The sequence below is a fragment of the Mesoplodon mirus genome (genome assembly GCF_964341445.2).
Source record: "Mesoplodon mirus genome assembly, chromosome: 9".
Classification (NCBI taxonomy): Eukaryota; Metazoa; Chordata; class Mammalia; order Artiodactyla; family Ziphiidae; genus Mesoplodon; species Mesoplodon mirus.
Window position 1 is genome coordinate 101,593,278 of NC_138985.1, and position 13,448 is coordinate 101,606,725.

The 13,448-nt window shown below is 47.4% G+C and overlaps 1 protein-coding gene across 2 annotated transcripts in view; it reads right to left on the bottom strand.

The window, feature by feature from the left end:
* The window catches only part of HIPK2 (homeodomain interacting protein kinase 2), a 248,820-nt gene that overhangs the window by 183,898 nt on the left and 51,474 nt on the right, over positions 1–13,448 (bottom strand). The window contains exon 1 of one of the 2 annotated variants that reach the window (XM_082631977.1): positions 4,279–4,669. The exons of the other annotated variant lie outside the window; for it this stretch is intronic. Within the exon in view, the coding sequence (XP_082488103.1) occupies positions 4,279–4,297 (19 nt within the window). The 5' untranslated portion in view covers positions 4,298–4,669. Of the gene's footprint in view, positions 1–4,278; positions 4,670–13,448 lie in introns of those variants that run through there. 2 annotated transcript variants of the gene reach the window in all.

Consider the following 13,448-nt stretch of genomic DNA (forward strand, 5'->3'; position numbering starts at 1 on the left):
GCCTGCATGCCACAGCTACTGAAGCCGGAGCGCCTAGAGCCCGTGCTCCACAACAAGAGAAGCCACCACGATGAGAAGCCAAAGTGCAGCAACGAAGAGTAGCCCCCACTCACCTCAACTAGAGAAAGCCCGCGCGCAGCAACGAAGACCCAACGCAGCCAATAAATAAATAAATAAAATAAAATAATAATAAATTAATTAAAATAAAATAAAATATGAAGAATATGAGCATCTGCAACTTGCATAAAGCACCCAATTTTCTTCTGTAGGAAAACTGTTTGGTGCACTGATCCAGAGCCTGGCTCATGGTGGGGCGGGTGCCTCCCCTCTGAGGAGCCCTTGGTAGGGAAGCCACCTCTGGGCGCTCCCTCTCCTGGCCTGCTGCCTGGGTTACGAATGCATCCTGATTAAGGGCAAAGATTATCTTTCATACTTTGGGATAGTTTCCCAGAGGCACAGCTGCAGCCCCTGAAACTCTGTTCTAACGGCTTGTTGCCTCATTTTTAAAGTGGAATAAAATGTGCCACTAGAGAAGAGAAATCCTCTACCTGAAACCAGCAGAAGCTCAGTGGGAATAAAGAATCTAGAAAAGTCACAGAGGGGGTCAAAAAAGGCTCTTTCTTCTGTGGCCATAGGGGGTTTATTGTTGCTGGTGCCCAAACTGGAAAAGGAATAGCAGGAGATCAATAATTGGAATGTTGCTATTATTGGTTTTCTAAACTATTTGTGGGTTATTCTTTCCCTGGAGTCATCATGCCTGTAAGCAGCTCAAAAGCTAGAGGGATTTAACATGCACTGAGAAAATGCCTACTACAGCCAGGCGCTTTACCTGTACTCGCTTCTAATGGAGCCCCGGCACAATCGAACAAGGCTTTTAAAAAAAAAAGCTCAGAGAAGTTAAGTAACATGCCCCAAAGCCATATAGCTAGATTCAAACCCCAGGTTTCTCTGATTCAAGTATCGTACCACACTGTCCAGGATCAGGGATAAAATTAATGAGCCTTGATTCACTCCTCAAGTGTGGTAAGAATGAAAACAATATTTATACTTCCTCATTTTAAAAATATAAAACATAAACACAGGAAAAGATATTTTTGAACATGTGTCATCAAATTCTTTTAATGGAAGATGATTCAGAATCCACTTCTTGGTAGGTGTCTTCAGGCCCATCTGATGATAGACTTCAGCGCTACAGTTTTGGGAACTCTGACTGTATAAGCCAACACTAGTGGACATGGCACAGCCCAGGGACAGTGGAACACAATTAACGTGGGATTTAGGGTCCTCTAATTCAGAACCTATGGCACTATAGACCTTTGTGGTTGGCCTTTGCACTACATATTGGAAAAAGCCTTGCTAAGCAAGTTGATGGAGTAAACATAATTGCAAGGCGAATGTTTAACCTTCTAAAGAAAATAAACCTTTTTAAAGAAGTTTACCTTGATCAGTACCAAGCCATTGAAAACAAATGTGCTATTTATAAACCTATCCTTAAAAGCAAGTCACAGAAGACTGATTATACTTTCCTACCCATTAATTTGTATTATCAAACATACCCTCTTTCCAACAGAGCATTTCTCTCTAAAAACCTGGCAGCTCAGAATGCTCCACTAATGCACTCGGGTCTTCACACCAAATCCCAGCTTGGGGCAACTGCATCCCATTTAAACAAATGAGTGCACCCCTGAATTCCAGCTGAAATGCCTCACCTGTCATTATCCTTCTCCTGAGAACCCCATGTTCAATCTTTCAGTAGCTTAAAAACTATTAGAAATCACTCTTCTTGGAGAATTCCACAGGAAAAGCCCTGCTCCTCCAGGATACACGCAAGGAGTCCATGTGCTCTGATGGGGATACGGTAAAAATCAGGTTCGCTAAATCAAGCAGACGTCACCAAGGAGGGAAAAAGGAGGTCACTGGAGTCTTAGAGGCACTCATAGCAGGACGGGAATGTGGGTTCCGCAATACAATGCCTGATTATAGAGGTCACCTGTCTGTTTTAGAGCATGACCAACAGTCTCTTTCAAAAAAGACCCAGACCTAAGCTTGTGCAGAGTGAAGCTGGGACTGCTTGAGGAGGGGTGACAAGACTAGGAGAAGAATTACAAAGGTATGCAGAAACTGTCTCAGAATCAAAGGGCACAAAGCACAGGAATAATTAAGAGAGCACACAGACAAGACTGAGGGAAACCCAGGGTGGACGGGGTGACCACGCAGGTCACCTGGGACACAGACGGCAGGCTTGCAAATTTTAAAAGTGAGTTCCTGAGACCTTTGAGATCGGTGATGATTCTTACACAACATCTTACACACCCACAGGGCTTTATCTGGTATCAAGCGTTAGAAGAGCACTGTTGGAAGAACAGGAGTGCCAAGTCTTGGCCTCAGGGGTATGGCCTACATTCCATATGGATTTAGAACGCAAGGGACAGGAGGAGGACAGCACAGTTCCCAGGATGGCTTTCCACAAAGTTGACTAAATACATCCCAACCCACATACCCAGCCCCTTGTGAAAAGGGAAAGCAGCCCTTTACTATAGTTCTGAATTCAATGCCAAGTTCCTTCTCCAGTGCTCACCCGGAGTGTCCAGCAGAGGGAGTCTCAAAAGAGGTACTTAATAAAGAGAAAATTGTTTCATTTTAACACTCCACAGACAGTGGAAGCATTGACTGTAGCCCCCTCCCAGAGACACAGACAAACAATGAACGCCCGACTGGGTCCTCCTAGCGTGTTCACAGAGCCACCGGCTCGCTCTTTTCTGCGTGGTGGAGTGATCAGAAATTTCGTTTTGTTTTGTTGAATGGTTAAATGGACCTTGTGTTCTTCAGAATCAAAGAGGAAAGCCCCTGGAATAACATCTCTCTGTTGCCTTCTAAACAGGCCCCTTTGTTTCTAAGAGAGTCTGAAAAAAAATATTTACAGTCCATAGGTTATTTACAGCCTCGTTATCCAGGACCTGACTGGTAACTTTATTCCACCCAGAAACCTAATTCATTTGGAGCCCTGGAACTAATAACAGATTTTCTTTTCAGATAAGTTTTTTTTTAATCTGCCTTTATAACAGAGATAAAACTATTAATGCATTCCCTGTCTCACTCGCCAGGACAGCTCTCCGGATTTACAGAGGATTAAAATCTCCTCGCCCCTCCTCTCTGTTCCCCCACAAACCCTTGCCCCTCTCATTTGCTATTTCATCCACAGAATATCTGAACAAAACCGAAAGAAAGCCGGATGGATTGACGCTAAAAGTATGTAAAGGCTGCTACTTCAGTGATTGCACGAGAAAACATTTTCACGACGAAAATGACTGAAAAAAATCAGGCACCCTTTGCTTCAAAATTCCTCCTACTACAAGCACACAAAAAAACACACCGAAGTGTAAAAACTTAGTTGATTTGTTTGATTTCTGCCTGGAAGCTGACAGGACTGAAGAGAAACGAAAGAGAGAGGGAGTGCAGGAGAAAACGGAGCGCTCGTGCCTTCCGTTCCTTTCTTTCTTCCTAAAGACAGATCAGAAAAAGGACCCGACGCCAGGTGAAGGTGCACGACGCAGGTTTACCCAGACCGATCGAGACGAACAGACGTCTTGGCTGCCTCCCCGACTTGAAAACCTAAACTACATTTTTCCCTTACACACGCTAATGCGGGGAGATTTTAGCCTACTGCATTGTTCTGCCTGGGTCTGAAATGGACTTTTCCTCTCTACCCCCTCTCATCACCTAGCCCCGTACATTCCGACCCGACAGCCCCCCAAAATCAGAGACTCGCGAAGAATAAAGGAGCGTGGGGTGGGAGTGGAGGGAAATGGGAAGGGAGCTGCGAGGACAGAGAGTGGAAAGCACATCATCTTAAAGGTAATTTTCTTTGGGGGAGGGGGGAGGAGGAAAGCTACACCGTATCACCTTTATTTATTCCAAATAAATAAAGAGCACCGTCATGGGTCTGTCTATTCCCCGGCGCCCCCTCCTAATTTCTTTTCTTCGGCCAGGAGCCTACCCTCGCACCCACCAACACCCCCCCCCCGCGCCTCTTTCTCCACCCTGGAAATAAGATCTGTTCGATTCCGGATCCCGGCCGTTTGCTGGGCGAGGGTGGGGGCGGCGTAGAGGGGGCGGGCAGCCGGTTCGAGCCCCGGGGGTGGGGCGCGGAGGCCGGGCGCCCGGGGGCTGCGGGCCCGGGGGCTGCCCGGCAAGGGGCGGCGGGCAGAACAAAGCTGCGGGGGCCGCGGCAGCGAGGCGGCGCGGGGCGAGCGGGGTCGGCGGGCCGGCGCCGCTTACCTTCGTACACGGGGGCCATCGGGGCCGGGGTGTCCGCGATTCATGGCAACGGAGAAGGGAACGCGGCGCGCGAGCTCGGCCCCCCCAGCCTCAGTCGGAATCTGCCATCTTGAGCCTGTGTCTCCGCTCTCCGCGCAGCCGGGGCCGCCAGCGCCCGCATCACCGCCTCACTTGGCCGGCGCCGGGGGAGGGGGCCGGGCGCCGCCGCCGCCGCCGCCGCCGCGGCCCGGGCCCTGCGCGGGGCTCCGGGGCGGACGGGCGGACGGGCGCAGCGGCCGAGGCCGAGGGCCGAGCGGCCGCGGCCCCCGAGCGGGTCCGCGGTGGGGCGGGAGCCGGGGCGGGCAGCGCGCGGCCAGTCCCCGGCCGGGGCTCAGCTCAGCATGGCTGTGTGTGGGGGCTTCGGCAAAAGTTGCACGGGAGGCGGAGGAGGGGCGGGAGGAGCCGGGGGAGGGGCGGGGGGCGGAGGCGGGAGCGGCGGCCGAGCGCGAGCGAGCGAGCGAGCGAGCGAGCGAGCCCGGAGAGCGGATTCCGCGCGCAATCGAGCGCCGATGGCACGGATGCGAGGCGGGGAAGGCCGAGCCGAGGGCAGGAGCGGGCGAGGCCAGGGAGGCTCGGCGAGGCCAGGGAGGCTCGGCGCGGCCCGGTGTGCACACGCTTCAGCTCTGATTGGCAAAGGGGAGCCAGTCCGCAGGGGTAGCAGCCAGAACTTTGTGTGTGCGCGCGAGCTGGGCGGGAGGGAGAACAGACCAGAAGGGGAGCCCCGGCCGGCAGCGGCTCGCCCTTCTCGCACCTGGTTGGCGCTCCCTGAGATCGGTGTGCGATGAATGAATGGAGGAGTGGGCGCACGCCGTCCTCGGGGGGAGGATGAGTAAGCGGAGGAGCTTTTGAAATCCAAATGAGGTCAGATGCAGAAGCCATTCCGAGCACGCTTAAGAAATGCAGCCCCCGGGTGGTCACTGGATTCCTGCGGGAATCAGGTTTCCGCCCGGTCCTCACGCCTATGGTGTCCTGAGGGCACCCCCCCCCAACCCCCATAACCTGGACGGGTGGTTCCCTCTACCTGCCTCAACGCTCTCTCCGAACGGGGCTTCAACTAAACACGCTCCAGACTCTCCCCAGTCCGAAGCCTCGCCAGTTCACTGCTGCAGCTTCTTCTTGGATTCTGTGATGGGATGCCCTGCCATCGCCCCCAACTTAAGAAGACTGGAGCCTCCTCTTAGTCAGTGACACATAGATTGATCATAAAAGATATTCAGTGGATGGCAAGCAGCTTTTTAAAAACATGAAGTGTACTAGAATAGAAAAGATTAGACCCATTGCCCTTAGTAAGAGTACCTGTTTATTTCATAAACCTTTTGTTTCGGTTATATATACTGGACAACTGTGCAGGACCAGGATACAAGTTGTATTTCCTGCTGTGGGTCATAGGTCAAAAGTTTGAAATCTGTATTTGGGGCATATAAAATAATGAACAAACCCATTATTTTCCCACTACCTCTTATCCTTTCCAACCTCCATACCCTGTCACCCCCCCAAAAAAAAACCCAAAGACAAGCCCTTTCACACACTTACCTAGTTTTGTTAGTAGCACATCATTCCCCCTTTGTCTCAGGATGACCTTTGACTCTGCCGTCTTCCTTGCCCCTATATTCAGTGCTACACTTTACACTGCTTCTCTTAGCCTAATGTCACTCACATTTGCAGAATCCTAGATTACCATTGCTAAAGGGGGTCTCGGAGATCATGTGGGCCAGCCATGCCCTTTTAGAATTGAAAGGATGAGGCCCAGGGAAATGAAGTATATTGCCCAGTGTTAACACAGTATTAAATCTTAGAGTTCAGTATGGAGATTCCTTAAAAAACTAAAAATAGAACTACCATATGATCCAGCAATCCCACTCCTGGGCATTTATCTGGAGAAAACCATAGTCCGAAAAGATATATGCACCCCAGTGTTCATTGCAGCACTATTTATGATAGCCAAGACACAGAAGCAACCTAAATGTCCATTGACAGAGGAATGGATAAGGAAGATGTGGTAGGTATATACAATGGAATATTACTCAGCCATAAAAAGGAACGAAATTGGGTCATTTGCAGAGATGTGGATGGACTTAGAGACTGTCATACAGAGTGAAGTAAGTAAGAAAGAGGAAAAACAAATGTCGTATATTAATGCATATATGTGGAATCTGAAAAAATTGGTATAGGCAATCTTATTTACAAAGCAGAAATAGAGACACAGATGTAAAGAATAAACATATGGATACCAAGGGGAAAGGGCTGGGGTGGGATGAACTGGGAGATTGGGATTGACATATATACACTATTGATACTATGTATAAAATAGAAAACGAATGAGAACCTACTGTATAGCACAGGGAACTCTACTCAATGCTCTGCGGTGACCTAAATGGGAAGGAAATGAAAAACGAGGAGATATATGTATACGTATAGCTGATTTTTTGCCGTACAGTAGAAACTAACACAACATTGTAAAGCAACTATACTCCAATAAAATTTTTTTTAAAAGGGAGAAAACAAAAATAAATCAATCAGTCAATCTTAGGGTTAAGCTCTTGGCTCCCACTCTGGTGTTCTTTGCTTCATACCATTCATTCATTCCCTTTTTTCTATCCCCCTGCCATCCTTTACTGGTCCTCAGCCCAGTTCACCCTGAACACTTCCACCTTCAAAACATACAGTTTTGACCATGCCACGCTCCTGCTAACAACCTTCAAGGAGTCAACCTGTGCACGTAGGGCTGAGTTTCCTAGCTCCTTGGCTCTGAATCAAGGCAGGCAGGCTCCGGCTTACCTTTCTAAGCACATGAGTTCAGCAAGTCCCTGCCTCTCCAGCCAGACTGGTTTACTCGTGGTCCTCTCCCAACCTTGCCCAGCTGTGCCTTTGTGCCTTTGTCCAAGCTGCTGTTTTCCCATCGAGGATGCCTTCTCCATCTTCTCTCTTTAACCAGTTTCCACCTGTGCCTGACTCATTTCCTCCACAAAATGGCCTGAGGTAGCGTGAGATTAAGACAGACCTGGTTCCCATCCCAGCTCTTCCACTTAGTAGCTGTGTGAACTTGATCAAATTATTTAACCTCTCTGATCTTCAGTTTCTGCATCTTGATTATAATGAGAGTAGTAATAATAATAATATTCTTCCCTTGTACCTGCAAGTCTCTATCATGACCCTTACCATACAGGTATAATCTCTCGTCCCCTTTCCAGCACTATCTAATAGAATTTTATGCAGTGCTGGGAATGTAACCATTTGTGGCTGTGGAGTGCATTAAATGTGGCTGATGTGACTGAGGAACTGAATTTTTCATTTTAATTGATTTTCATAGCCAACATATGGCTAGTGGCTACCATACTGGATAATGCATCTCTAAACTGTAAGCTCAGTGGGGGCAGAGACCATCTTGGTTGACGTGATATCTCCAGCAATGAGCACACTGCCTGACACATGGTAGGTACTGCAAAAATATTTGTTCGATGAATAATAGCTACCATTTATAGCATGCTCCCTCATGTCAAACACAACACCAAGAGCTTGGTGTAACTTATTTCGTACAGTCCTCCCTACAGCCCCTGGGGTGGGATTAGATTAGAGACGGAGTTTGTACAGAGGGCTAGCAGATAGTAGAGTTCCATGAAAGGTGGATTTTATTATCATGAAAACCTCCCTGTGACCAAAATCCAACTGATTTTTTATCTTTTCTTTCTCCTGCCCATCACACACACTCTGTTGGATTCAGCACACTCCAGTCTAGATGGCTGACTCTCCTTTTCTGTATTGGCACCCTGTCCCCACAACTGGGTTGGCAGCATCTTGGGGCAAGGTCCATGGCATACTTGTTTGGATGTCCCTCGGCTCAGGTCTTGCACTGATTCATGTGTTGTAGCTGCCTCTAACTTCGTCCCCGCTGCTGTCTAGCCATGAGTGATTCTAGGTGGTCTCACTCTCTGGAACACCTCCTCTGTCCTCCCAAAATTCATATGTTGAAACCCTAACCGCCGGTACCTCAGAATGTGACTGTATTTGGAGATGGGGCTCTTTAAAGAGGTCATTAAGTTAAAAGGAGGTCATTCAGGTGGGTGTTAATCCAATATTGCTGGGGTCCTTATAAAAAGAGAATTAAGACAGAGACACCAGAGGAAAGACCATATGAAGACACAGGGAGAAGGAGGCCCTCTGCAAGCCAAGCAAAGAGGACTTAGAAGAAACCAGCCCTGTCTACGCTTTGATCTCAGAGACTCCAGAACTGTGACAAAATTAATTTTGGTTGTTAAAGCCACACGGTTTGTGGTACTTTAGTATGGCAGCCCAAGCAAATGAATACACCCCACTAGAAGGCAAATTCAAATGAAGAAAGATCACTTGCGTCAACTGAAAACATCTTGAGGGTGGCCTCCTTCCCACCGGAAGGGAACCGTCTTGGGTGTGGAAATGGAGTCCTATGAAAGAAGAGGAAGATGGAGCCCAACAGACAAGCCACCCCCCCACCTGCTCTTCAGATCACGGTGACCAAAGCTGACCCATGTGATGCACAACTTCAGTAGAAAACGTTCCACTGAGCTAGCGTACTTGGCATCGTATAGATGGGAAATGTTATTTAATGAATTTAGATACGTTTTCATGATTTGACAGATTGAATCTGCTTGCCTGTCTCCCTTCCCTGAGAGGGGGATATAAACCCAACAGCGAAACTCCACTGAGGGAGAGCGGGAAGGGAGAGAATCTGACACGGAGTCCCAGGGGGCACCAGTATTTGAAAGATGGGAAGAGGGAAAAGAACAGGAGAGAAAGGGAAGGAGGAGGAAAACCTGGATGGATGGTCCCTTGACATCCTAGGGCAGAGACCATTGCAAAGGGAGGTGAGGTCAGCAGTGCTGCGTGCGAATCAGGGGTCACACAAGACGCGGGTGGGGAGCAACCAAAGGTCTGAGCAACAAGAGTTACATTAGTGCCTTTAGTAAGACTAATTATGGGGCACGTATAGGGTTCTTAAATTCAGCCTCCAAAGAATGCGTAGTGTTTGATAGGGAGAGATGGGAAGAAGGGAGGAGGGTCAGGGAGGCGCCAGAAGAGGGCACTAGAGAGCATTCCAGACCCAGAGCATGACCAAAGTCCCGGGGTGAGACATGAGATGGGTCCAGGGGCTAGCACATTTGGCCTAGAGATCGTATGCATTGTATCTTATTTATTTAATAAACACATTAGCACCTAGACAGTGTTCTAAGATGTTTACAAATGTTAGCTCACTTAACAAATCCAGTAATTTACACTACGTAGAACTCTAGGTTGCCGAAAGACCATTCAACTTCGGTATGCTATGAGAAACATAATAAAGGCAAGAGAACTGGAAAGGATTTAGTAACCACCTACAGCAGTTACCTCTTCTAAATCTGTTTTCTACAAAATGGCATGAGTAATATCTTTCTCAGGGATCAGTAGAGTAAACATGGGGGAGCTTGGACCTCGTTTCAAATTCATTTTGCTCACAGGACAAGTAACAAAGGGTCTTTTCTTCATTTATGCCTGCAGTTGTGAAAATGCACAGCATCACAATATCCTCAAGGCCACAAGATGGAGATATTTTTCTTTGTGGTGTATACATTCAGGTGTACATGTCTTGCTCTCACTCTCAGGGTGCTCACCGTCTGCTGCCCCTGCAGGTTGCACCTCATTCAGACTTGGTGTGTGTTGCCCTCATTTGCCTTCCTGGGCCTTATTTCTGGGTCAGAGGCTGTGGCTTTGTCTTTGAGGATGTGGCCAGCGGGAGGCAGTTCACTTTTCAGGATTCGTCTTTCCAGATCTCACCTCTTTTTTGGCGTTTTGCTCTTTGTGTGTTTTCCTCTCTCTCTTTGACAATGTATCTGTCTCATCTTCTTTTCCTCTGTATCTTTCTACCTCTTCCACACATTATTTCTTCTCTCTCTCCTTTCCCCTTTCTTATGATTCTGTTTCTTAACAAGTCACAATGCAGGCCTATATTTGTTTTAGTTATTCTTAAGAAATTACTTCCTATTTCTGCTTTAAACCTTCGATCATCTGAAATGATACATTTTGCATGGAACTGGTGTTTGATAACTACAGGATTCCTTAAACAAAACCTTCAGGGGCAGGGCATTATACCACAGAGGATGTGAAAGGCTGGACACTGCATTCAAATCAGGAAAAACAGGAGCTATGGCTTTAAGGGCAAAGGGTACAGTGAGGCTTGGCAGGGTGAAGGGAATCTGTTTGTGGAAATGGCAGCCTTGGAGGAATTACACCAGCAAAATCAGGGGAATAGGGAAACCATTCATTTTCTGCTTCTGCTCCTAGAAAAATGATCAGACACCTGAACGGGGATACGGGAAAGGTAAAGAGAGGCAGGAATGGCATTCAGCAGAAAAGAGTTATAGAAACAAACAAACAAACAAACTCACAAAAAAAACCCCAAACCACAATCAGCCTGTGAATATAAAACAAGCTATGATGTAGACACACAGAAGATAGGGTGATTTTGTTGGAAGTTTCAGGAATGGCAGATTAGGGTGGATCTGCAGGAGAAAAAGAAGCAATCCAGCCCTGCAGGGAAATTTCTGTGATGAGGGAAGATGGGTAATAGCTTGGTTTGCCTGACATGCAGTCCAGGCTGAACTTGGATAAACTAGGCAGACACGGCACAGAGAGAAGCCTCTAGCTCAAGACTGGATGCAGAAAGGAGGGCAGACACAGGAAGAGCTCCTTTAAAAGCCCGAGCGTCCTGTTAAGCCAAGTTAAACCTAGCTCAGTGATTAATCAGCGGGATTGAGCATTTCTGTGCTGTGCACAGTTTGTATCATAAAGTCTCCTCCCCCCGCATAAAAGAGCCTGCCCCTATGTGGCAGCCCCCAGAGGGAGACTGACTGGAATGGCAGAGGGCTGTCAGGGCTGGCTCTTTGCTCTGATGTTGCCCTGAACGCTTCGATGCCAAATCCAGTGCCCTTTTCCAGCTCCTCCCCTGGTTGATCTCTAGAAAAACATTAGTTAGATGCTGTTAATCCCTTCATTGTTCTTGAATCAATCCCCTCCCTTTTCATAACAATGCACTTCTAAAATTTCCCTTCAACTCTCCTGGTCATTCCTTCTCTCCCCCTTTCTTCCTTCCTTCCTTTCTCTCTTTCTTCCTTTGTTTCTCTCTCTCTTTCTCTCTCTCTCTCCCTTTCACTCTCTCTCTCTCCCTTTCACTCTCTCTCCCTTTCTCTTCCTTTCTTCCTTCCTTCCTTCTTTTTCTTTCTTTCTTTCCTTCTTTCTTTCTTTTTTTCTTTCTTTCTTTCCCTTTCTTTCTTTCTTTTCACCAAGAAATTCCGTTCATCAAATGTTCAGTGATTGCTTACTATGTGTTAGAGACTATAGCAGGAGCTGGGAGTAAAAAGGGAATAAGCCACAGAACCCCTTTTCAGGGAGCTCCAGTTCAAAACTACCAGGTAAAGTGTACAATACAGTATGGTGAGTACAACAATTAAAAGATGCACATGGTCAAAAGCTGGCACAGAGGGACAAATGGCAAGGGGTGTGTTTATAGGAAGCAGGGGAGATGGGTGTCTGTGCCCAGCAGCATGAATTCTGGCTTGGGGACAGTATGTAGAAAGGCATGTGTGTCCAGGATCTGTAAGAAGTCAGAATACTGCTAAACACAAAGAGCAGTGGTCAGGGAGGGAAGCCAAGTCAAGGAATGTGGGTACATATTCTATAGGTGCCAGGTGTGGGGAGAAAATGAGCTCAATTTTGAACTGGTGAGTTTAAGGTTCCTATGAGATATTCAGATAGGAATGCTCAGTTGCCAAGTGGGTGTAGAGGGCTGGGGGATAAAAAAATTTTTGAGTCATCAGTATATCATGGGTGGCTAATCCCATGCGAGCAGGGAGATCACACAGGGAGAGGTTATATATACATGGTGGTGTTTCTCAAAGTGTGGTCCTTGGGTCACTTGCATCAAAACCACACAGGGACTTTCTAAAGATGCAGATTCCTCAGGGGGAACCCCAAACCTACTGACTCAGGAATCTCTGAGGGCAGTGCCTGGGAATCTGCATTTTAAACTCACCCCCTAGAGAATACAGTTATAATAGGGAAGTTCAACAGCCACTGGTCTGGGGCAGCCACTGGTATGAGAAGCTAAGAGTTTAAAGGATGGAACTCAGAAGGGGAACACCTAATCCTTCAAGAGGCTGTGTGATTTTCTCTAGGATTAGGTGCTACCCCAGAGTCCTGACATCCTGGAGATGAACTGACTTGGAACCACTTATTTCCAAGAATCTTGTTAAATGAGAGGAGTGAGGTCTTTTTTTTTTTTTTGAGGTACACGGGCCTCTCACTGTTGTGGCCTCTCCCGCTGCGGAGCACAGGCTCCAGACGCGCAGGCTCAGCGGCCATGGCTCTCAGGTTCAGCCGCTCCGCGGCATGTGGGATCTTCCCAGACTAGGGCATGAACCCGTGTCCCCTGCATCGGCAGGTGGACTCTCAGCCATTGCGCCACCAGGGAGGCCCTAGTTTTTTTCTTTTAAAAAAAAGCTTCTTTTGTCATAGAATTCTGAGGACTTTCACTGTACATGTGAGATAAATTTGAATTTTTAAAGAATTTCTTTTGAAATATGGCAGTATCTTCAGCTCACGTTCTGTTTGCTGTGGGTGATACACTTAATCAACATTCAGAAACTGCTGATTTGCTTATCTTTTCTTGAGGAGACATATACTGCCTGGCTGATTTGAGCTAGTTTGTCTGGTTGAGTTGGATGTTTCAATAGAAGGCAGAACAAAAACAAAAAGTAAGATTTCTTTTTAATATTCTTAAATTTCCTTGTGTTCTTTCAACACTGTTTTGCTGATTCTAACTCCTGAACATTAAATTCTGGGTTAAATAACCACTGAGAGGGGAAGGTGGTGAGCAGCAGGGAGGGGTCAGAGTTCTTTCTTCAGGAAAATAGGCTGGTGAGTAACAAGAATACATCACTGGGCACCTGAGTCTGAACTTTGGGCAAATCCAGGGCCATGCCTGGAGAACATGTGCTAGAAACGGGCTCAACAGGGCATTAGGTATGAGACCAACCCTGCCCACCTTGTCCCCCAACCCCCGCTGTCATTCACTGAACCCCATTTCCCTTACCCAGTGTTCTTAAACTTTTTTTTTTTTTTTT